At 42.5% G+C, this 25815-nt stretch overlaps 4 protein-coding genes across 8 annotated transcripts in view; 2 read left to right on the plus strand and 2 right to left on the minus strand.

Moving 5' to 3' along the window:
• Positions 1–360, minus strand: part of ptgfrnb (prostaglandin F2 receptor inhibitor b) — a 48565-nt gene extending 48205 nt beyond the window's left edge. The window contains exon 1 of the mRNA XM_045697831.2: positions 15–360. Coding sequence (XP_045553787.1) covers positions 15–54 — 40 coding nt within the window. The 5' untranslated portion in view covers positions 55–360. The remainder of the gene's footprint in view (positions 1–14) is intronic.
• A 4020-nt stretch (positions 361–4380) lies between these two features.
• LOC106575562 (T-cell surface antigen CD2) lies at positions 4381–7483 on the minus strand. The gene is made up of 5 exons (XM_014152141.3): positions 7304–7483; positions 5867–6145; positions 5537–5782; positions 5154–5312; positions 4381–5022 (listed from the first exon to the last, which is right to left on the minus strand). The coding sequence occupies exons 1-5, from the start codon at positions 7428–7430 to the stop codon at positions 4724–4726; spliced, it is 1110 nt and encodes a 369-aa protein (XP_014007616.1). The 5' UTR covers positions 7431–7483; the 3' UTR covers positions 4381–4723.
• A 912-nt stretch (positions 7484–8395) lies between these two features.
• LOC145861139 (uncharacterized) lies at positions 8396–13462 on the plus strand. Its single transcript, XM_082962951.1, has 5 exons — positions 8396–8491; positions 9580–9876; positions 10548–10817; positions 10982–11080; positions 11325–13462. Exons 1-5 carry the CDS (start codon positions 8407–8409, stop codon positions 12734–12736), a joined length of 2163 nt encoding a protein of 720 aa, XP_082819077.1. The 5' UTR covers positions 8396–8406; the 3' UTR covers positions 12737–13462.
• Positions 13463–22858: 9396 nt separating this feature from the next.
• LOC106592084 (uncharacterized) overlaps positions 22859–25815 on the plus strand; it is a 143219-nt gene continuing 140262 nt past the window's right edge. For all 5 annotated transcript variants that reach the window (XM_082962952.1, XM_082962957.1, XM_082962954.1 and 2 more), the window contains exon 1: positions 22859–23083. In XM_082962952.1, coding sequence (XP_082819078.1) covers positions 23017–23083 — 67 coding nt within the window. In that variant the 5' untranslated portion in view covers positions 22859–23016. The remainder of the gene's footprint in view (positions 23084–25815) is intronic.

Below are 25815 nucleotides of genomic sequence, written 5' to 3' on the forward strand. Positions count from 1 at the left end.
CAAATATAACTTACCCATCGATAAAAACATGAGTAGAAGAGATAGATTTTCCATCCTCCAAATTTGCGTCTTTTTAACTCCCAGTTAGTTCCTTTGTCATTCAAATCCGCCACCGGGTGAAAGGAGTCCTCTCGGACCTTCAGTTCAAAATCCCAACCACCGGCGACCTCTCAAAAATCCCCAAAATGCTCTGTCCACGAGAACCGACACTGGCGAGTAGACGTTCAGATATCCGTTAAATGGACGCGCGTACAGTGAAAGTCCGCTGGTAGCGACCGTATACGCTCGCATAATTCATACTGAGTGTCGTTAATCAGTGTTTGGTTTTGGAACGGGAGAGGGAGGGAACAACGTTGCCTTGTCCGGAAGTCAGTTTGGAGGAAGGGAGTAGCGGCGGGATTTTCACAGGTAGCTCTGTCCCAAATCTCATCTCATGTGGTCTCACTAGTGGCTATTAATAGGCCTACAGAATATCATCATCATCATCATCGATACAGTATGTGTAACGTTAGCCTATTGAAATGTTGCTGTCAGATCATTTCACATCTACAAGGGGTCACTAAAATGTGTGTAGTTTCAAGTCTTTAAGGGGAATTTAACTCAAAAACGATATTTTCATTAGTCCACTGTTGATACAGGGGCGAAAATCTGATATCAACTTTGGGGGGGACAATTACATGAAATTTTCTCAAGAGCAATTCCTGAGGGGGACACCAAAAGTAGTGCTGTAACACATAGCCTACATGGTAATATGGTAAATGTATATTGAGGAACCAAAGAAACCGGTACCCAAAACTACACAACTACTCACAACAGCAATACCATTGCCTTTAACAAATCTTAGTTGGGTCACGTCCATAGATACAGAACAGAAAGACACCACAAAAATAGTAAACAAACAAAAATTTGACCAACTGGGGACATTTTGTTTAGGGTTGGGGAAAATAGGATTTTTAATGGGACTGTATTTTTGGTAAGCTGTACACGACTGTGTGTGTGTGTGTGTGTGTGTGTGTGTGTGTGTGTATGTGTGCATGCGTGTGTAACTATGCATTTCAATGTTAGTCTACACCTGTTGTTTACGAAGCATGTGATGAATAACATTTGATTTGAGCGTTGGTGTGTGTGTGTGTTGGTGTGTGTTTGTGTGTGCAGCAAGTGTGTGTGTTGGGGACAGGCGCACGGCTGGCAGGTGCCCAAAGCCAAACGGTGGATGTATCGGCTCACGGTCACATCACACACACAGTCACCCAGTCCTCTATTTACCCTGGGCCACACAACAGAGGGACTGACAACACACACACACACAAACACACGGCTCTTGTCTTTCTGACCCATTTTCTCCTTACCTATCTTTAACATGGAATGCATGTGAATAACGTCTCTGTCTGAAGGCTGAAGCCTTAGTACCTCAGTGTGATTAACTGAAAGTGACTGACTGTACAATATTAACAATCCAGATAGGAAACTGAAGGTCAAACCACAGCCTTCTCACTTTGTTTTAGGCAGTAGGTCCAAGTTGCCTCTTGAACCTGATCTTAGGTCAGTTTTGTGTTTTCTCCCTAACGATTATGGCTATAGGATTTGGGGTGGGTAGGTTGATCTTAGATCTGTGCCTAAGGGCACAATGATTTAACCCAGAGACGGGAAGTGATTAGTTTAGGGGTCAGAGTTCAGACTGTCGAACATGGCTCTGAGTGATAAACCTGAGTTTACTGTAGCCTCAGCGTGTATCAGGGATACAGCTATTTTAAACCTAGCTTCCTTTTCTGCTGTAAATCTGGATGTGGGAACTCCGTTCATGCGTTTCTCTTACGCCTGCTACGTTCGGTTAACTTTATTGTGACTCCTAGCGGTCTGTCATCAAACTGGTTCCCAAATGTTTACTCGCTGTCCGTGACCCAGCCAAAGTCTTTCAGGAACATATTCAGATTTCTATCAACTAACTAGTTTAAATGTGACCCAAAGGAAAACGTTAATAGCCCACAAGTGGGTCCCTGGCCCACCCACTTCCACTATTACTGTTGAATAGTCATGCAAGCAGAATAAATGAACATGGAAGCAAAGCGTAATCTAGGGTTTATATTGTGAACAGGCGTGTGATGGAGAGGTTTTTTCAAATTACATTTTATTGGTCACATACACATGGTTGCAGATGTTAATGTGAGTGTAGCAAAATGCTTGTAAAAAAATGGGTGCAAAAACCTGTGTTAACAGTCATGTGCAGTTCAGCATACACAAATGCACATGCACACACGCACACACACGCACACACACACACACACACACACACACACACACACACACACACACACACACACACACACACACACACACACACACACACACACAGCGTCACATCCCTCCCACACACAGAGGAAAAGAAGGTAAGATGTGTGGAAGCGAGGGCTTCAGATAAGTGTTGCTTTCAGCATCTTTGCTCCCTGTATGCTATGGGTTGGTGCTGTGCCAAAACCACAGCCCAGAGGCCTCAGCGATGTTACAGGAAAACAAGAGATTACATGAGAGCTTTACTCACAGGTGTGACTACAGAGAATGACTCAAATGAACAATGATGTGAATGGAAACATTTTCAGAACTATTGTTATCATCTTGCAATTGTTAACTATCAGACCTGGATTGGACCCAGTTTCTCTACTGTTAGGTCTCCTTAGTAGGCATGTTACTTCTGTGGGTAAGAGGAGGCTTTACAACATCCTCACCTTCGCAGCGAGGAAAAACATACTTTTACAGTGGATTAGTGATAAGGTTCCCTCTATTAAAGATTGGCATAAGATACTATTTGAATGGGTGCCGCTGGAATATCTGACATGTACATTGCATTCTAAGACAGATCAGTTCTACAAAGTATGGGAACCTTACCTAAATTACCTAGAACCTGAAGTATCAGCTATTATGCTGCAAGGATTCTCTTAGAAGGGTGATCTATGTATTTCAGAATGACACTGTACGGTCCATGTGGGGAACCCAACTTCTTGGTTTAAACTGAGCTTATTTTTTTTTTTTTCTGTTTCTGTTTCTTTAAAATATATGTATTGAGAGACGCAATGAGGGGGATGAGGTGAGAGAAGCGCTGAGCGGGGAGAGGAAAATGGTGTGTGTGTGTCTACGTGCGTGCATACATACTGATATGTATAAGTGAGTGCTGTTTTTTTTGCCTTGTCTTTGTTGTTGTATCTCTTAATATGGGTGAAAATTGTGAAACTCCAATAAAAATACTGTTACAAAAAAAAAAAATATCAGACCTGGGTTCAAATACATTTGCATTTTAATTATTTGTATTTGAAATACTTATTTCCTGTGTATTTGAGTATTTTCAAATAATGCTGCTCGAATCAACTAGATTATTTGAAAGTATTTCTATAAATAGAATACTATTTTAAACTATTTTCAAATACACGCTGTCGTACAAGTCGATCCAGAGCATCCCAAACATGTTCAGTGGGTGACATGTCTGGTGAGTATGCAGGTCATGGAAGAACTGGGACATTTTCAGCTTCCAGGAGTTGTGTACAGATCCTTGCGACATGGGGCCGTGCATTATCATGCTGAAAGATGAGGTGGAGACGGATGAATGGCACGACAATGGGCCTCAGGATCTCATCTCGGTATCTCTGTGCATTCAAATTGCCATCGATAAAATGCAGTTGTGTTCGTTGTCTGTAGCTTATGCCTGCCCACTCTGTTCACAACGTTTGCGGTTGTGAGGCTGGTTGGACGTACTGCCAAATTCAACTACGTTGGAGGTGGCTTATGGTAGAGAAATGAACATTCAATTCTCTGGTAACAGCTCTAGTCGACATTCCTGCAGTCAGCATGCCAATTGCACACTCCCTCAAAACTTGAGACATCTGTGGCATTGTGTTGTGTGACAAAACTGCACATTTTAGAGTGGCCTTTTATTGTCCCCAGCACAAGGTGCACCTGTGTAAAGATCATGCTGTTTAATCATCTTATTGATATGCCAGATCTGTCAGGTGGATGGATTCTCTTGGCATAGCGGAAATGATCATTAACAGGGATGTAAACAGATTTGTGCACAGTATTTGAGAGGGAAAAGCTATTTTTTTTGCATAAGGACAATTTCTGGGATCTTTTATTTCAGCTCATGAAACATGTGATCAACACTTTACATGTTGCCTTAATATTTTTGTTTAGTGTACTTGTACTTTCAAAGAAAAATATCCATATACTAAATTCTAAATGTATTTGAAAGTAATTGCAATACTCTAAATAGTATTTGTAGTGAACACAGTTCTGTCAGCTATTAATCATCGAAAGATGCCATACATTGCCTCAAAGCACAGCTTCATCATTAGCATTGTGGTTGGCAATCACATAATTCAGTCAATGACTATGTGCCTGTAATTCCTTACTTTTTATTGACAACCACACAGACATCAAGTTAAGGTCACTACTTCAAGAGGAGGTGGATAGATAGGTAGGCTACAACCTATGGTTGATTTTGATAAACACTCAATTCAACATAAAAACAATGAAACAGAATTTTGAAAAGGCATTGGAAGAAAAATATTTAATTTATATAAAAACTAGTGTAAAAATAATTACATGAATTTGTACAATAGAACACTGTGTGGGTATTTTTTCCCTTCCTTTTCTATTCTTTAAATAACAACATTTTCAACATGTAGACTGCTGGAACTCCTTTCCTTGGATCAGAAGGCTAAACCTGTTTCCAGGCTCATTGCCTGGGGGGGTGAGGGCCTTTCTTCCTGGGCTGGGGTAGCGGTGGGGGCTGCTCCACATCGTCATCCATTGGTGTCTGTGGAGGCCTCCCTCGAGCCTGGGCTCTGGGTTGGGGCTCGGCCTGGCTGGAGGCCCTGGCCGTAGGCCTGGGGCCCGTGGAACCAGGTGGGGCCCCACCGGGAGGTCTCTGCCTTTGCTTCTGGCCCTCTGGGTGAGAAGGATGCTTTGTCTGGCCCTCTGGGTGGTAAGGATGCTGGGTCTTGGTCATGGGGGCTAATCTCAACGCTCTTTCCTCTGTGAGGGAGAATGAACAGATGAAACGTGGGACGGAACAAAAGAAAGATACTGTAGATACCTTAAATGTTTCTGCGCAGAACACCAACACAATAGTCATAGACATTTGAGCTTTGGTCTAAAGCTATTACCTTCAAAGCGCATCGGGCTCTTGCGTCGGCTGAGGCAACAGCACACCAAGGTGATGATGATGAGGAGGAGTACCAAGCCCCCTCCCCCGGCCAGGATGCACACCATGGTCAAGAAATCAAAACCAAACAGTAAACCATGATCACCCGATTTTGAGACAGCTGAGAGGAGGGTGGGGGATGAGGGGTGGGGCAGAGGAGAGACAAATTAGATGTTTTACTGTCTTTTTGTCTTTTTTATGTGGTGCTCCACCAATCTTAAATATTGATCGCTTTTTTTCCTGAAAACAGAAGAAGAAAAACAGAGAGAGAGAAAGAAACAGAGAGAAAGAGACAGAGAGATACACAAAGAGAATTGCAATTGAGCCCTTCAAAACATACTGTACCGTTGCATGTTGGTTTGACGATGTCACTTGTCTCCTCGTTGACCTCGTTGACTGCAGAGCAGGTGAAGGTGTCCAGCGCTTTCAGTTGTTTCAGACCGATGATCAAGGTTGTTTCTGTTTTCCCATTTAAAGGCTGTCCGTTCTGGCTCCACTTGAAAGTCACTCCCTCAGTGTTGGTCAAGGTACAGGTAAAGATTACGTCCTTATCAGAACAGGTTATTTTCACTGAGGGCTTGGAGACTTTTTCTGGAGAGAAACAAAATGTCAGTGTCTCTAAAGGAGAGGATACGGTACTTGTATGGTTGGAAAGAAAGAGAGAAAGAGACTTACCCTTCATACACAGTCTGAAGGACCGATCTAGGATGTTTTTCCCGTCGCTGTTGAACACCTCTGCTTTATAAGTACCTTCGTTTGTCAACTTCGGGTCTTTGAGCTGGAGAGACCCATCATCTAAGATGTCCTCAGCCTTGCCTGGTTTGAACATTCCATTCTTTCTTTTAAATATAACATTGCCATTGTGTTTCCAGGTTATTTCTTTCGAACTCAATTCCTTGTAATTAAGAGGGATGGTGAAGTCAGTTCCAGGTTGCAAATAATGAAAGCATGAATCTGTGATAGAAGAGAAGAAAAGAGATCAGAATAATTCTCTGTTGCTGACGGTAGCATACTTTTATTACATTTTGGGGTCAATAAAGAATTAAAAAATGTGATCAAATTCAATTATTATTATTGACATTTTTGGTCAAGCATTTGTCTACAGTATAAATGACCAATTATGTATTCTACATTTCAAAGTAAAATAAGTTCATTTCAAGTACAACTGTCCATTGTTAGTTCCTCATCATTTGTCAATTAGGCCAACTACCAGGCAAATATGCTCTAAAACAGGCCCATAAAATAAAGTGTCACAACTTATACCAAGTGTTTCTAACTTGGATCGAATTCAAATAATGCCACTGTATGAAAAGACATGTTCAACTGGTTGGGTTAGCCACAGTAACCCAGATCATTCTATTACATCTTCCTGTTCTTGTTTCCTGGGTGTTTGAAACAGAACATGCCTTTCTGAAAGGCCACAGATACTAAAACAACAGGACCTCTTCAAATCAAATGGCCTATCTGGGGACAATATCACAGACACAGATGGACAGATTAAGCCTTCTCCTTGAGTAAACAGGATGTTAATCTTGGTCAAAATAAATTACATTGTCATGAGAAAAAACACTTCAGCAAAATAATAAGTATTGTACCACATAATGATCTTAAAATATCTAAATAGCATTTACAACATCCATACAAATCATTCTAATAATGAGATAAAATTGCGATATCAAAGATCGAATCCCCGAGCTGACAAGGTAAAAATCTGTCGTTCTGCCCCTGAACAAGCTAGTTAACCCGCTGTTCCTAGGCCGTCATTGAAAATAAGAATTTGTTCTTAACTCACTTGCCTAGTTAAATAAAGGTAAAATGTTAAAAAATGACATTGTTATATTTACAAGATAACACGTAATAGAGGCACCACAGAAGAGACATTTTCAATGTCATTTTTCATGCCCACGTCATTGTTCATTTTCTCCCTAACATTGCTCAAATCAATTGTGATCAAATGTAAAGGTTCAATAGCAATCCATGAATGTGACCATCAATAGGTTTATTTACCAGATTGACCCTATTTGATGATCATTTAAATGAAAAGCATTCTATTTCAAATCAATAGACATCCTCTTCTCAAATAACGGGAGGGTTAGAGTGAGAGTGTCTTACCTTCTGCTGAAAGAGCGATAAATCCATGAAGGACAAGGAATGCCAGTGATAATGTACAGGCCATTGTGTTGTTACTACATGTACTGTGAGAAAAATGTACAGGTTTCAGTTTAGTAGTCAGACCCATTCCTGGGTCTCTGTGTGTGTGTGTGTGTGTGTGTGTGTGTGTGTGTGTGTGTGTGTGTGTGTGTGTGTGTCTCAGAAGAGGAAATGATCCAATCAGCAGGCCCTGTATGTATCTACTCCTTCAGCAGTGCAGAAATGTCATATCTTAAAATAATCTTCAAACAAACTTTTCATCTTCTCATCAGTATCAACACGGATTTTCTCAGGCACGTCCTAAACACAACCTCTTATTACAAAACGTTTTTTAAAATTCATGTCAACAAAGACATCTAGGCTACATTCATTAATGTCAAAATAGACATCTAGGCTACATTCATTGTGTGGCATTAAATGCCACAAAACTCCATATTAGGACATTTTCATAAACAAAAAAGAAGACGAAAACGAAGGATATTACTCATAAAGTTTACTTTTTCAGATCAGCTTTTCCTTTCTCAACCTAACACTATGTCATCATGCAAAACTGACCCTGGGTCTGTACTTAGGAGTGGCAAGCTCATACACTGTAATCACTTACCAATTCCAAACTGAGCCCTATATACCTACTGGAGAGCACATCTGAAAGGATTGGACAAATGAAAGCAATATTGCAGAATGTGTTGATGTCTTTCTTTTCCTCTATCCACCAGAAGTACCCAGGTGTAGGTGACTGGGCTTGAATGGGAATAGGGCAAGCCAGTGAACTTCAGTTTTCATGGATTGTAGAACTATGCCTACATCTAGTGTTCAATAAATGTAGTTGCATCACCTGCACTTTGGAAATTCAAATTGCCTTCCCCCAAACTGCGAATTGTTGTACGTTTTTCAAATGTTTACCAGTCAAAGTGAGAATTTACATCCAAATGTCCTTTCCTTGACCTCAGCAGGTCACCGTGGTCGACTACATTCTATGTGAGCATGCACAAACACGACGAAACCATAATAGTTCTCAAAAGAAAGAAACACTTTCACTTTCATATGGATCGCACCTGCGGGCGATGGCTGACCAAGGAATATCAACTCCCAGTATAATAGGCCTAGTCATTATATTCTGTTGCATTTATGGCGGACAATTCGTCAATGGTAAGTGAATGTATTTCCCCGGGCTAGTAGACTATTTATACAATTATACACAATTCAAGAAAGCTGAGATTTCAGTCTAGTGAGACCAGGTGTTTGGACGCGCTGATCCATGATCGACGCACCTTCACTGCTCTCCTGTCCTAGAAAAATCCTTTGATGGATTGTTCTTGGAACATATTTGGTATTGTTAGACTTTTTCTATTGCTTTTGCTTACGAATGTATTTTCTTTTGTTGACATAAATGTTATTCAGAATATCAGTGGCGGAAAAAGTACATAATTGTCATACTTGAGTAAAATTAAAGATACCTTAGTAGAAAATTAAGCAAAAGTGAGTAAGTAAAAGTGAAAGTCACCCAGTAAAATACTAATTGAGTAAAAGTCTAAAAGTATTTGGTTTTAAATATACTCAAGTATCAAAAGTAAAAGTATAAATCATTTCACATTCCTTATATTAAGGAAGCATTTGTGTTTGGCCAGGGGCACACTTCAACACTCAGACATCATTTACAAAGGAAGCATGTGTGTTTATTGAGCCAGATCAGAGGTAGTAGGGATGACCAGGGATGTTCTCTTGATGTGTTTGAATTGGACCATTTTCCTGTCTGCTAAGCATTCAAGATGTAACAAGTACTTTTGGATGTCAGGGAAAAGTATGGTGTAATTTTTACATTATTTTCTTTAGGAATGTAGTGGAGTAAAAGTAAAAGTTGTAAAAAAATAGTAAAGTACAGATACCCCCATAAATTACTTAAGTAAAGTAGTTTTACTTAAGTACTTTATACAACTGGAAAATACTACAACTGAATTTAGGCTAATTACTAGCCTTGCTAGAGTTTACCCACCATCTATTCCCCACACCTTCTGTTTCCCCGCACACAAATATTTTTGGTTTCAGTTACTGCATTTTGTGCCGGGTGTTGCTTTTGGGGCCTTTGTACACTGTCTAGAAAAGTTACTAGGGGGGAAGACTGTTGTATTACAGGGTAATAACATTGTTCCTTACAATAAATCAGCCCATTTATACCATATGAGGGCAATGTGACTATGTCATGTTAACTGTGATGTAACTCTGTTCTCATCCAATAGCAGCTGGACAGTCCACCACCCGTTATGTCATCACAAACGGCAATGTCATCATCAACCCTGGGATCCGTGGTGGAGTTTTACAGGAGATCCTCTGGAAACATGGTGGAAACAAGGCGGTGGAATGGAACACTGTCAGGATACAGGAATTTCGTGATTTTAAAGAGAAGACATCATTGAACACTACAACAGGAGAAATCACTATCAGACAGCTGACCCAGCAGCTCAGCGGGGTGTATGAGGCAGAGGGTTTGATTGGTGGAAAAATACAGATCTTTCAGCAGAGAGTGGAAGTCATTGGTGAGTCAAGGTTTCCTAAAGTATGAATCAGGACCAACGTTTGGGTCATAAGTCATTTGGTTGGCAACCACTGGCTTGTAGTATGATAAGTACTGTTGAGGAGTTGCTCACTTTTGAAATACATTTTGTTTCTGGTTTTGTTTTTATTTAATTTCTCAAACATAAACTAAGCCTATGCTGCGCTCTCCAAAAGCCCCCATGATAAGAATTCCAGGGTGATAGCAATCACATCAGATGCCCTGGCCTAGAACCAGCCATTCAGGTTTGTGGAGGGAGGGAGGGAGGGAGAGAGAGAGAGAGAGAGAGAGAGAGAGGAAATAATGCCGCCATTTCCATGATTGTGCAAAACGTTCAGTCCAACAGTTGTCACTAAGCTAACAGAGAAACTGGGAACACAAACACATTGTAAAGAGATAGAGACAGTGTGTGTGGGTGTACAGTGTGTGTACAGTGTGTGTGTGTGTGTGGGGGGGGGGGGGGGGTGTACTGTGTGTGTGTGTGTGTGTGTGTACATTGTGTGTGTGTGTGTGTACATTGTGTGTGTGTGTGTGTGTGTACATTGTGTGTGTGTGTGTACAGTGTGTACAGTGTGTGTGTGCGAGTGTGTACAGTGAGTGTGCACCACCACGTGTTCTCTGCTATGTGACATACTCCTCCATTTCCATCCACAGACCCAGTATCACAACTTGAAGTCACCTGTGAATTGAACGGTACCGTGGCAACACTTCGCTGCAGTGCTGAAGGTCCACTGGTGGAGTACCGCTGGTCTTGGTCTGACCACCAGGAGGAGATGTGGTGCCAGGAGCAGACTAGACAGCACTACATCACATCCCCAGAGTCAGACAGCTACACCTGTGAGGCCAGGAACCCAGTCAGTGAGAAGACACAGACCTACAACAGCAATGACTGCCTGGCCAAGAGAGATAGCCGAGATATAGAAGGTTTGGGTTTTGTGAAGTGAATACCATTCTGTTGGAATATTTAGTCAAGTTTAAATGATGTATTTCGATGCTGTTGATAAAGAAATAGGAATTCCTTTGTTCAGTTTCCACTTGACCATGTAACTTGACGTGTGTGTATCTGTCTGTATGTGTGTGTGTGTCAGGTCATCCTGAGATCTACATCTACACTGGTATTGCTGCAGGTGTCTTGTTTTTGGTTGCTGTTGTGGTTGTGATCTGGCTCATCAAGAAGCGTTCCAAAGGTAAGCCCATGTCTTTCATTAAGGACAGTAATACCTTATAACAGGGTTCTGTATTATGAGTCTCTTGAAGTTGTATTGACATTGTGTTGATTCATTGTGTTCGGTTTAGACTCATAATCAACTGAAGAAAATCTGACACTTTGTCTGAAGTTGCATTTCCCTTTCTTTCTAAGCCCTCTAGTCGCTCCATACCTGCATACCCACTGACTTCCCTTCTTTCCTCTGCCTTGTTTTTGTAACTAAGGTCAAGCAAATTCTGTGGATCAATCAAGATCTGTCGGCTCCCTTGGTCACACAACAGCTGATACCTTCCAATCCGGTCATGACATCCCTGTTCCTCTAGATTTGCGGAGAACAGGGAATGCCAACCATCTTGAAGAGGATCGAGAGAAGGCGGTGGCAATCAGCCAGGCAGAGATTAGTGAAGAGGAGAATATGCCATTACTAGATGAAGAACTCACTCAGAACACAAGTGTAAAGGATAGGGTCAATCAGATCAACCAGACCAGTGAGGCTGTGAAAACTGGCAAGGGTGAGGGAGAGAAGAAACCATTACTAGACAAGGCAGGATCCACTGATTCAGATGTTATTGTGAGTAATATCCCATTCAAACTGAACAACCAGAATCAGGTTTGGGAGTCCGGAAAGCAACAGAGGGAAGAAAAAGAGCAGAACGCAGAATCCAAACAGAACATGAACGTTACCTTGGGGAGTGTTACCGAGAATACTGGCCAAACTGCTCCTCCGAAGCCACCTCGGAGCAGCCTTAACTATAATTCACCGTACCCACAGATTCTGGAGACACAGCAGAGCAGAGGGCATCATGGGAGAGGAACTGACCAAAGCATGGCTGGTTATGGCACAGAGAGAGATGGAGAGGGAGATGGACAGCTTATGTCCCAGAAAACCTTAGACACAGGGGAGGAGAGCGGAGGAAAGGAGGTGGCGACAAGAGAGGAGGGAGAACGCGTTGAGAAAGAGAAGGTAGTAGAAGATAATTTAGTGAGAGAGGAGGGAGAGGGACAAGAAGAGACAGATAGGAGAGGTGATGGAGGAGAAAAAAAGAGACAGGAGAGAGAGATGGAAAATAATGAAGAAGAGCAGATGAAAGGAGAGGGAGAAGAAAGAGGGAAGAAAGGAGAGGAGACACAGAAAGGAGAGAAGGGAGAGGAAGGAAAGAGCCCAACTTCTCCCGAACAAACACTCCCCCGCAAAGCCCCCCGACCACCTCTCGCCCCAAAACCATCATCTATAAGACATGGCAACCAGATGGGTGTAGAACAAAGAAGCGTAGTGAAAACAATGGAAACCCAGAGGAGCAGTGGTCAGGTAGACAGTGAGAGAGGAACACCTGACCTATCAGGTCTGAGGAGACCCACTAGCTCAATGTCAGACAGTACAGACACTCCTGATAGAAGCAGTCCAGGATTGTCAGCTGTTCCTATAGTCACAGCATTTAGTCCAAAGGTGGGCAGTGGTACTCTATCCAATCCAGGAAAGTCCAGTTCAGGTGCACCCTCCGGACCAGTGGACACCAGTTCAGATAAAACATGTACAGCAATAGAGAGTAGCTCAGATACTCTGTCTACTACAGAGGAAAATGTACCAATAGAGACCAGTAAAGCTACAGCCTCTGTACCAAGAGAAACCAGTTAAAAGCACTTGTTGAAATAGTTGTTTTTAACAAAAATATTAGGCTTTGTACGGGACGCTTTGTTTCTCTTATATTTAGACAAAATGGTGTATTTAAAACCAAATACCTTTAGACTTTTACTTTAGTCATTTTCAATTAAAGTATCTTTACTTTTACTCAAGTATGACTTTTGGGTACTTTTTCACCACTGTATTATAGCACATCAACATAATGTATTGTGTTGGTACAGTATACAGTACATTTTTTATACCAACATACATTTTTTATTTTTTAGGTGCATTTTATGAAGAAAAACATTTAATTAAGAGCTTACTTGATCCTTTACATGGTGTGAGGGCTGATACTTTGCTCTATACAAATAAGATATATTTCAGAAGTTAATATAAAAACTGTCACGTCCTGACCATAGAGAGTCTTTATTTTCTATGGTAGAGTAGGTCAGGGCGTGACTGGGGGGGTTAGTCTAGTTTATTATTTCTATGTGGGGTTCTAGGTTTATTTTTCTATGTTGGTGATTGTGTATGATTCCCAATTAGAGGCAGCTGGTAATCGTTGTCTCTAATTGGGGATCATATTTAAGTAGCTGTTTTTTCCACTTGTGTTTATGGGATATTGTTTTGAGTTAGTGCACGTAGCATCGCTGTAGTCAAGGTTTGTTTATACATTTATTGTTTGTTTTGTATTTTGCAAAGTTTCACTTTCTAATAAAAGATGTGGAACGCTACTCACACTGCGCCTTGGTCCGACCATTATTACAACGACGATCGTGACAAAAACAAAGTTGTGAGAAAAAGTTTCTTTTGTCCCGACTTTCAATAATGCCTGAGGTGTAGTTCCATATATAAAAAATGAAGACATAACACTATCACTTTGACTACATGGATCTCACTTATGGGATATGGCTGACCAAGGACGATCAATTCCAACTGTAATAGTATTAGTCACCATCTTCTGTTGCATAATTAATGAATGGTAAGTGACTATATTTCCCGCAGGTATTCATAATTATAGACTAGACACACTCAAGTGAAACAAAGAGGAGATTTCAGTCGAGTGTAAACTGACATATGTTTTGACACAGCCATCCAGCGGGAGACAGTTTTTCTTTAATGTTTCTTAGGGTGCAGACTATTGAGCTGAGTTAAGGGTGTGCATTATAAGAACATGTGAACTATATTGACTGTACCATTTTACCATTTTACCATTTTAAAGGTAAAAGGTTCACAACTGAATGTTAGGACAAGATATGACATGTTAAGAGTGATGATGCAACCATATAAATAGAATTTAAGTAGATCTACCGGAATTCTGATTCTATTTCTAAAGGTGTAACTTTGCTCTTTTCCCATAGCAGCTGCAGCTTCACCAACACGTTATGTCATCACAAAGGAATGTCATTATTAATCCTGGGATCCGTGGTGGAGTTTTACAGGAGATCCTCTGGAAACATGGTGGAAATAAGGCGGTGGAATGGGACACTGTCAGGATACAGGAATTTCGTGATTTTAAAGAGAAGACATCATTGAACACTACAACAGGAGAAATCACTATCAGACAGTTGACCCAGCAGCTCAGCGGGGTGTATGAGGCAGAGGGTTTGATTGGTGGAAAAATACAGACCTTTCAGCAGAGAGTGAAATTCATTGTTAAGTCATTGTTACCTAAATAGATGGTCAGGACTTGTGATCCAATGATGGATCGGGACCTCTTTTTAGGTACTAGCTAAAGAAGGGGATGTAACATTTTTTTAAATGTAATCTTTATTTAACTAGGCAAGTCAATTAAGAACAAATTCTTATTTACAATGACGGCCTACCCCTGGCCAAACCAGGACAACGCTGGGCCAATTGTGCACCACCATATGGGACTCCCAAACATGGCTGGATGTGATACAGCCTGGATTTGAACCAGGGACTGTAGTGATGCCTCTTGCACTGAGATGCAGTGCCTTAGACCGCTGCGCCACTCGGGAGCGAAACATCTCAAAGGTTCAAGCACAAAAAGGTTGCCAACGACTATGTCATGTGCTGTTAAAGTGCTGAACAATAACCTTGGTTAGTCCACACTTTTTAAAGACATTTCTGTTTCTGGTTATATTTTTATTGTTTTATAAACAAACCCTATATGCAGCTCTCTCCAAAAGTCCCCGTGATAAGAACACCAGTATGATAGCAATCATATATCAGATGGGAGAACTATGCAGGTTTGTGAGTAGAGAGAAACAAAGAGACAGTCACAGATAAATCTGACATGTGTTTGTGTTTACATGTGTTTTATAGGGATTCCATGGATCCCCATACTAGCTGCTTTTGGTGTTCTGGCCTTAGTTTTGTTTGTTGTTGGAGTATTTCTTATCAACAAGAAGTGTTACAAAGGTAAGCCCACATCTTTCAGTAATACTATGGTGTTTATATTTGTCTTTTACTCCATTAAGTTGGATTTAATCTCTCAGGATCAAATAATGATTTCAGGTCAAACACTATTCATTATGTTCAGTTTAGACTAAAGCATCCCACTGGGCAGCAACTGGTTGAATCTATGTTGTTACTATGTCATTTCAACAAAAAATTAAATGTGATGTTCAATTTACACCATAAACGGATTGGATTTACAAGGAATTTCATGTTTTTTCACCCAACTTTGAACCTAAATCCAATGACATGGTGAAATGTTTTATTGATATTACGTTGAATTCACGTTAGTTGACAACTCAACCAAATGAAAATCAAAACTAGATGTTGAAATGACTTCTGTGCACAGTGGGGAATCTGTCACTTTGCCTGACGTTGCTTTTCAGTTTCATAGCTACAGAGTGTTACACCAGATAATGTGATTTAGTCAAAGATTTTTGGTATCCATTTCTGGGAGTGACAGGTTAGGTACTGTTTGGTGTAGCACAGAGGATTTTCGACCAACCTTAACTTGCCGATGCTATCTTCGTTCTTGATTCGGTCAAATGTATCGTCTGAAATATCCATGTCCAGTTGCAGGAGGTGCGTTTGCAGATAGAAAATGCTCCATTATTCAAAAACAATAAATGTTTTGCTCCATGAAGTAATCCAACAATGTGTACGCCGTCATCTTGTCTATTTCAAATCTTCTCTCCTTGTTCAAAACAGGTGAGTGTCATCATGACATGCGGTACTTTCGGGTGGGCCCACCTGTCTCATTAAATGAGAGAAGATTTGAAATAGACAAGGTTTCATCATAAGCTGGCTCTCCATACCTCTACAGCCATTGACTTTGCCTTCTTTCATCTCCTTTGTTTTCTCTAACATTCCCATATCCAGACCAATGCAAAGCCAATGGAGACCCTGAGACCAGATCTGTCTGGTCCTTTGGAGGTATCACAGCTGATCCCCAACAGACATCACATCCACACGCCTCAACGTGGGCTGAACCCTGGGGATGACGGCCACTCTGAAGAGGATCCAGAGAAGGCAGGGGGAACCAGCCACTCTGAAGAGGATCCAGAGAAGGCAGTGGGAACCAGCCACTCTGAAGAGGATCCAGAGAAGGCAGGGGGAACCAGCCACTCTGAAGAGGATCCAGAGAAGGCAGGGGGAACCAGCCACTCTGAAGAGGATCCAGAGAAGGCAGGGGGAACCAGCCACTCTGAAGAGGATCCAGAGAAGGCAGGGGGAACCAGCCACTCTGAAGAGGATCCAGAGAAGGCAGGGGGAACCAGCCACTCTGAAGAGGATCCAGAGAAGGCAGGGGGAACCAGCCACTCTGAAGAGGATCCAGAGAAGGCAGGGGGAACCAGCCACTCTGAAGAGGATCCAGAGAAGGCAGGGGGAACCAGCCACTCTGAAGAGGATCCAGAGAAGGCAGTGGGAACCAGCCACTCTGAAGAGGATCCAGAGAAGGCAGGGGGAACCAGCCACTCTGAAGAGGATCCAGAGAAGGCAGTGGGAACCAGCCACTCTGAAGAGGATCCAGAGAAGGCAGGGGGAACCAGCCACTCTGAAGAGGATCCAGAGAAGGCAGTGGGAACCAGCCACTCTGAAGAGGATCCAGAGAAGGCAGTGGGAACCAGCCACTCTGAAGAGGATCCAGAGAAGGCAGGGGGAACCAGCCACTCTGAAGAGGATCCAGAGAGGGCAGGGGGAACGAGCCACTGAAGATGATCCAGAGAAGGCAGGGGGAACCAGCCACTCTGAAGAGGATCCAGAGAAGGCAGTGGGAACCAGCCACTCTGAAGAGGATCCAGAGAAGGCAGGGGGAACCAGCCACTCTGAAGAGGATCCAGAGAAGGCAGGGGGAACCAGCCACTCTGAAGAGGATCCAGAGAAGGCAGTGGGAACTAGCCACTCTGAAGAGGATCCAGAGAAGGCAGTGGGAACCAGCCACTCTGAAGAGGATCCAGAGAGGGCAGGGGGAACGAGCCACTGAAGAGGATCCAGAGAAGGCAGGGGGAACCAGCCACTCTGAAGAGGATCCAGAGAAGGCAGGGGGAACCAGCCTCTCTGAAGAGGATCCAGAGAAGGCAGGGGGACCCAGCCACTCTGAAGAGGATCCAGAGAAGGCAGTGGGAACCAGCCACTTTGAAGAGGATCCAGAGAAGGCAGGGGGAACCAGCCTCTCTGAAGAGGATCCAGAGAAGGCAGGGGGAACCAGCCTCTCTGAAGAGGATCCAGAGAAGGCAGTGGGAACCAGCCACTCTGAAGAGGATCCAGAGAACGCAGTGGGAACCAGTCACTCTGAAGAGGATCCAGAGAAGGCAGTGGGAACCAGCCACTCTGAAGAGGATCCAGAGAAGGCAGTGGGAACCAGCCACTCTGAAGAGGATCCAGAGAAGGCAGGGGGAACCAGCCACTCTGAAGAGGATCCAGAGAAGGCAGTGGGAACCAGCCACTCTGAAGAGGATCCAGAGAAGGCAGGGGGAACCAGCCACTCTGAAGAGGATCCAGAGAAGGCAGGGGGAACCAGCCACTCTGAAGAGGATCCAGAGAAGGCAGTGGGAACCAGCCACTCTGAAGAGGATCCAGAGAAAGCAGGGGGAACTAGCCACTCTGAAGAGGATCCAGAGAAGGCAGTGGGAACCAGCCATGCAGAGAGTGGGGAGAAGGAGAAGCAGCCATTACTGGAACAATAACCGGGGGTTAAAGTAGAGGACATAGTCAACCAGACCAGGGAAGGTGTGAGAAACAGAGATAGTGAGGGAGATAAGAACCCATTACTGGACTATGACAAGGCAGGATCTACTGATAACATAGGTGGTACTGTGAGTAATAGCCAGTTGAGACTAAATGACCAGAATCAGGGCCGAGGTTACAACCAGCCTAAATATCAGATGAGGACACCGACTAAGGAATGTGAAGACGGGGAGGGAGAGAGAGGAACGTGAAGAAAGAGAGTGAGGAAGAGGATGGCCTCATCTCACCCCATCCAAAGACCCCTCAGATGTCACGTGCCAGCGATGGATACAGCCTGAACCGCAATCTAACTCTCCCAACAGGTTCAGGATAAACAGTGGGGGAACCGAGCTGACCAGGGGTTACATGAGGAAAGTTACAATGGAAATGACTGAGAGAGAGATGAAGAGTGAAGATGTCGATGGAGAGAGGGAGGGAGAGACATAGGGAAGATGAAATGCGATTGAGGGATTAAAGGGAAGATGAGGAGACAGAAGGAAGGAAAGGAAGAAAAGGAATATAGAAAATAAGAAGGTGATGACCAACAACAGGAGGACATCTACTCTGAGGTGGAGCCAGGGTCAGAGGACCAAGAGGAGGAATCCAGCAGAGCCACACACACAACAGCCAGACTGACGGTCAGAGGTCTCCACCAATCCCTCAGAGAATGGACTAAGTGTAGCGTCCAGAGAGAGACTAGGTGAAAGAACCTAACTTATCCCAAACAAACACCTCCATTCTAAATTCCCATACATCAAGACCCAACTTCTCCTAAAACAACGCCACACCCCACAATCCCCCAACACCGCTTGCCCCAAAATCATCAAGTAAAAGACTCTCTCATGGCTATCATATGGGTGTAGAACAAGGAAGTGTGTTGGAAACAATGGGAACACAGAGGAGCAGTGGTCAGGTAGACAGTGAGAGAGGAACACCTGACCTATCAGGTCTGAGGAGACCCACTAGCTCAATGTCAGACAGTACAGACACTCCTGATAGAAGCAGGCCACGATAGTCAGCTGGTCTCAGAGCCACAGCATGTGCAGTTGAAGTCGGAAGATTACATACACTTAGGTTGGAGTCATTAAAACTCGTTTTTCAATCACTCCACAAATTTCTTGTTAACAAACTATAGTTTTGGCAAGTCGGTTAGGACATCTACTTTGTGCATGACACAAGTAATTACATTATTTCACTTATAATTCACTGTATCACAATCAATTCCAGTGGGTCAGAAGTTTACAGCAAGGAAGAAGCCACTGTTCCAAAACCGCCATAAAAAGCCAGACTACAGTTTGCAACTGCACATGGGGACAAAGATCGTACTTTTTTGAGAAATGTCCTCTGGTCTGATTAAATAAAAATATAACTGTTTGGCCATAATGACCATCGTTATGTTTGGAGGAAAAAGGGGGATGCTTTCAAGCCGAAGAACACCATCCCAACCGTGAAACACGGGGGTGGCAGCATCATATTGTGGGGGTGCTTTGCTGCAGGAGGGACTGGTGCACTTCACAAAATAGATGGCATCATGAGGACGGGAAAATGATGTGGATATATTGAAGCAACATCTCAAGACATCAGTCAGGAAGTTAAAGCTTGGTCGCAAATGGGTCTTCCAAATGGACAATGACCCCAAGCATACTTCCAAAGTTGTGGCAAAATGGCTTAAGGACAACAAAGTCAAGGTATTGCAGTGGCCATCACAAAGCCCTGACCTCAATCCCATAGAAGATTTGTGGGCAGAACTGAAAAAGTGTGTGCGAGCAAGAAGGGCTACAAACCTGACTCAGTTACACCAGCTCTGTCAGGAGGAATGGACCAAAATTCACCCAACTTATTGTGGGAAGCATGTGGAAGGCTACCCGAAACGTTTGACCCAAGTTAAACAATTTAAAGGCAATGCTACCAAATACTAATTGAGTGTATGTAAACTTCTGACCCACTGGGAATGTAATGAAAGAAATAAAATCTGAAATGAATCATTCTTGCTACTATTATTCTGACATTTCACATTCTTAAAATAAAGTGGTGATCCTAAATGACCTAAGACAGGGAATTTTTACTAGGATTAAATGTCAGGAATTGTGAAAAACGGAGTTTAAATGTCTTTGGCTAAGTTGTATGTAAACTTCCGACTTCAACTGTAGGTACACTATCTACTCCAGTAAACTACAGTTCAGGTGCACCCTCTGGACCAGTAGACACCAGCTCAGATACAGCATTTACAGCCATAGAGAGTAGCTCAGATACTCTGTCTACTACACAGGGAAGTATACATAAATCCTGTACCAACAGAGTCCATTACAGCTACAGACTCTGTACCAGAAGAAGCCAGTTGAAAAGCACTTGTTGAATATATAGTTTGTTTGGCAAATATTTAGATTTTGTACAGGGAAGGTTTGTTTCTCTTCAGTAAACTCATATCTGTTTTGGGTTATCATGTATGGCCTGTCATGTTTAGCCTAGGCTACTATAATGTTCAACTAACTTTACTGAACCAAAATATAAACGCAACATGTAAAATGTTGGTCCCATGTTTCATGAGCTGAAATAAAAGATTCCAGAAATGTTCCATATGCACAAAAAAAGCTTTATTTTTTCTCAAATTCTTTGCAACAATTAGTTTACGTTAGTGAGCATGTATCCTTTGCCAAAATAATCCATCCACCTGACAGGTGTGGCATATCAAGAAGCTGATTAAACAGCGTGATAATTACACAGGTGCACCTTGTGCTGGGGACAATAAAAGCCCACTTGAAAAAGTGCAGATTTGTCACACAACACAATCCCACAGATGTCTCAAGTTTTGAGGGAGCGTGCAATTGGCATACTGACTGCAGGAATGTCCACCAGAGCTGTTTCCAGAGAATTTAGTGTTCATTTCTCTATCATAAGCCACCTTAAACGTCATTTTAGAGAATTTGTCAGTACATCCAACCGGCCTCACAACCGCAGACCACCTGGCTCCCACTTCGGCCTGTCTCCCTTCCAGGCACACCCATGGTTGTGCCCCTGCCCAGTCATGTGAAATCCATAGATTAGGGTCTAATTTATTTATTTAAATTGACTGATTTCCTTATATGAACTGTAACTCAGTAAAATCGTTTGTGGCATGTTGCATTTATATTTTGGTTCAATATATATTGTGAATTTTTATGAAATGTTGATACAGTAAGATGGCAAACGTATTATAAACTCCGCAAAAAAAGAAAAGTCCCTTTTTCAGGACCCTGTCTTTCAAAGATAATTTGTAAAAATCCAAATAACTTCACAGATCTTCATTGTAAAGGGTTTTAACACTGTTTCCCATGCTTGTTCAATGAACCATAAACAATTAAAGAACATGCACCTGTGGAACGGTCGTTAAGACACTAACAGCTTACAGACAGTAGGCAATTAATGTCACAGTTATGAACACTTAGGACACTAAAGAGGCCTTTCTACTGACTCTAAAAAACACCAAAAGAAAGATGCCCAGGGTCCCTGCTGATCTGCGTGAACGTGCCTTAGGCATGCTGCAAGGAGGCATGAGGACTGCAGATGTGGCCAGGGCAATAAATTGCAATGTCTGTACTGTGAGACGCCTAAGACAGTGCTACAGGGAGACAGGTTGGACAGCTGATCGTCCTCGCAGTGGCAGACCACGTGTAACAACACCTGCACAGGATCGGTACATCTGAACATCACACCTGCGGGACAGGAACAGGATGGCAACAACAACTGCCCGAGTTACACCAGGAATGCACAATCCCTCCATCAGTGCTCAGACTGTCCGCAATAGGCTGAGAGAGGCTGGACTGAGCGCTTGTAGGCCTTTTGTAAGGCAGGTCCTCACCAGACATCACTGGCAACAATGTTGCCTATGGGCACAAACCCACCGTCGCTGGATCAGACAGGACTGGCAAAAAGTGCTCTTCGCTGACGAGTCGCGGTTTTGACTCACCATGGGTGATGGTCGGATTCGCGTTTATCGTCGAAGGAATGAGCGTTACACCGAGGCCTGTACTCTGGAGCGGGATTGATTTGGAGGTGGAGGGTCCATCATGGTCTGGGGTGGTGTGTCACAGCATCATCGTACTGAGCTTGTTGTCATTGCAGGCTATCTCAATGCTGTGCATTACAGGGAAGACATCCTCCTCCCTCATGTGGTACCCTTCCTGCAGGCTCATCCTGACATGACCCTCCAGCATGACAATGCCACCAGCCATACTGCTCGTTCTGTGCGTGATTTCCTGCAAGACAGGAATGTCAGTGTTTTGCCATGGCCAGCGAAGAGCCGGGATCTCAATCCCATTGAGCACGTCTGGGACCTGTTGGATCGGAGGGTGAGGGCTAGGGCCATTCCCCCCAGAAATGTCCCGGAACTCGCAGGTGCCTTGGTGGAAGAGTGGGGTAACATCTCACAGCAATAACTGGCAAATCTGGTGCAGTCCGTGAGGAGGAGATGCACTGCAATACTTAATGCAGCTGGTGGCCACACCAGATACTGACTGTTACTTTTGATTTTGACCCCTGCTTTGTTCAGGGACACATTATTCCATTTCTGTTAGTCACATGTCTGTGGAACTTGTTCAGTGTATGTCTCAGTTGTTGAATCTTGTTATATTCATACAAATATTTACACATGTTAAGTTTGCTGAAAATAAACGCAGTTGACAGTGAGAGGACGTTTATTTTTTTGCTGAGTTTATGTTTTGAGGAAAATATTTCATATTGTCAATGCCTGTGTGCATCCATATGGGCCAATGGATGAACGGTTGCAGCCAATTATACACACAGGGAGGCGCCAAAGACCAGGCATGGGTACGACTACAGGAAGGTATATTTCAGAACTGGTTAAAAAAAAAAAAAAAGATTATTAAACTTATTATAACATATAAACATAATGCAATGTGTTTGTTATAAAATATTATTTAGTTGCAGCTATTAAATGTCATTTACAAGTCAATTGGTACTTTATTTTATTTTCCACCAAGAGGTCATGAATAGGGAGGAACTAAACCACAGTTTACTTTCACTTTCTCTGCCTTAGGAAATAAAATAACAGAAGTAGGCTAGGGTTTGAACCACACAATGTTTTGGCATATATAATTTTAATTAACTTTTATTTATTATCAAAACAAACAAACGAATTAGCAAATATGCCCAAACTAACGCTCATCGGATTGTACTTTTGGATTTGTCTGGCGCAAAAGGTGGTTTCCGGAGGTAAGTTGAACCGATTGGCAAGGCCGAACGTAGTTTTTGGCCTACTTAATATTTGTAATGTTACTTGTGTGCTATAGTGTGCTTCCTGTACAGCCTACGATATTATCACATAATGTTTGACTATCATGAACAATAGGTATAGGATATGTAATAATGTGCCTTATGAACACAATGTGCGTTGCAACTTCAAGAACACGCGAAGCCGACCAAGTGTTATTCACATCAATTAAAAAAACATGGCAATCTGAAACAAGAAGCTTTTATAGCGACATTATTGACAATAGCCTAAACACGCTCTTCATAGTGATTTTCAACATGTAAAGTCAGAATGGTTTTAAACGAAGTCTATGCGGGTTTCGATGAGAAATAAGGACCGCACCCTTATTATTTTTCGACACACACACACACACACACACACACACACACACACACACAATACAGGAAGTAATCAAATATTAAGTCTTGGGCTGAATTCCAAACACTTAAAGACATACCCTATCCCCTCAGCCCTCAAATTAAGTGGACACTTCTGTTGACGTATCATGACGTCTGACGTGTATACACTTGCAGGGCAAGGGGCAAGGGAGGAAGGAATGATTTTAAATGGACTGCACTTGCCCGGAAATTTGTCACTCGTTCATCCCGGATGATTGTGTTTTCAGCCATTGGTAGTTTGTGGGTGCTTTATATGCGCTACAGTCAATTATGATTGCATGTCTGCTCATATTAACTGTATCATTATTAATATACTCCCCCTGTATGATAGCTAGCAAATTAGTTAGCTAACTAATGATAGCCTGCCTTGCTGGAACTTCTGAAGGAAAATGTTTTATTTCCACAATTTCCAAAAGCTAACCAAACAAAAACCTCATTACTTTTACGAGACATGTTTGTGCTGTCATGTGCATTAGTAGCACAATTTCAAACCTTTTCGCATTCGTTTTTACTTACACTTGTATGTTGTAAGTTTCGGCTGACTTTTCTTAGTGGATGTACATTCATTGCGAATTGAATTATGGGGTGTTTCAGGCCCCGACGTGAACATAATTGTACACTCGCAAACTCAATCAAAAACGAGGGCTGATGGGCTTACATTGGGAACTTCTCTTGTTTGGCTAATCGTTTGGACCGATGTCCAAGATGGTGACAGGGATTCCCCCAAGGGCATAAGGCGAGGGCAAGTGGAGGAGGGTGTGTCTTTTATGAGTTTGAAACACAGCCCTGGCCTGACCAAGGCGTAAACCTACAGAAGGGTCTGCATGATCATGGCAGGGGTGGTGATATGGCCGGGCCTTAGGGGGGCTACCTTCTTGCCCCTCCAAATAAAATATTGAAATATTTGTCATTTATTTGACTGAGATGCACATCAACAGAAAGACCCATCAATCTCAGATAAAGCATCCGAGCAAGCGAAACGGCACCCCTCTGTCTCAGTATTTGTAGACAATGTATCTGATAACATCTGTACCAAAAGAGTATGGCATGTTTCAGCAGAGAGGAAGTGGCGAAGTGAGAGGGCTCACTCTCGCCAAAATCAGTCCAGAATAAGCAGATATAACCTTGTTGCCTGCCTTCCCGCCTTTGGGACAATGACTCCCATCGTTAGCGCAGAGACATGAGTATCTCATCATTATATAAAGTTAGGATGCTGGCTTCCCCTAAAGTAAATTGATAATTGTTTTGCCAAAATTATACAATTACTCCTATATAATTACTCCTGCCTAAATAAAAACATTCAAAAATACTATACCAGAGAGCATGACTTAGCCACAGAGGATTACTTCACCAGAGAGCATGACTTAGCCACAGAGGATCATTAAAATACTTCACCAGAGAGCATGACTTAGCCACAGAGGATCATTAAGATACTTTACCAGAGAGCTTGACTTAGCCACAGAGGATCATTAAGATACTTTACCAGAGAGCTTGACTTAGCCACAGAGGATCATTAAAATACTTCACCAGAGAGCATGACTTAGCCGCAGAGGATCATTAAGATACTTTACCAGAGAGCTTGACTTAGCCACAGAGGATCATTAAAATACTTCACCAGAGAGCATGACTTAGCCACAGAGGATCATTAAAATACTTCACCAGAGAGCATGACTTAGCCACAGAGGATCATTAGCTTCTTAAAAAAAATAGCTGTGGATTGTTTCAAATCACTAGTGCATAGGCCTTTTCCTTTTCCCACAATTTGGGCAGCGGGTGTGGAAATATGTCTAGATGACTGAGTTTTGGCCGTCAATAAGAATTTGTTCTTAACTGACTTGCCTAGTTAAATAAAAGTTAAATAAAAATATATATTTTTAAAGAATCTAAAATATGTGTGAAGATAATGTGTCTTGAGTATAATCTTTTATGTTGCAACAAGAAGGGGAAGGGCGTGTTTCTCTACAGAATGCACTCAGCTCTCCCGCCAATCCTTGCCCATCGATTGTTTCATTATGTGAATTGTTTGCCGTTTGATTGTTTATTTTTTATCAATTCCCCATTACACATGTCACCAGTAGGCCTAGTAAATGTACCGTTAATCTCTCTTCATTTGGTTACATACATTTATGTTAATGCATGCATTAAATACAGTAATTTACCATTCTCGGGGTGGAAACATTGTTTGCAGAATTCACAACCTGCTACACTTGTGAGAAACAAGTTTTGTTTTATTTCATAACCATTATGAGTTTTGTCAATCTTTTCCTTGTTATTTGTGTGGAGTGCTCCATGAGCAA

The sequence above is a fragment of the Salmo salar genome, chromosome 16 (genome assembly GCF_965601325.2).
Source record: "Salmo salar chromosome 16, fSalSal1, whole genome shotgun sequence".
NCBI lineage: Eukaryota > Metazoa > Chordata > Actinopteri > Salmoniformes > Salmonidae > Salmo > Salmo salar.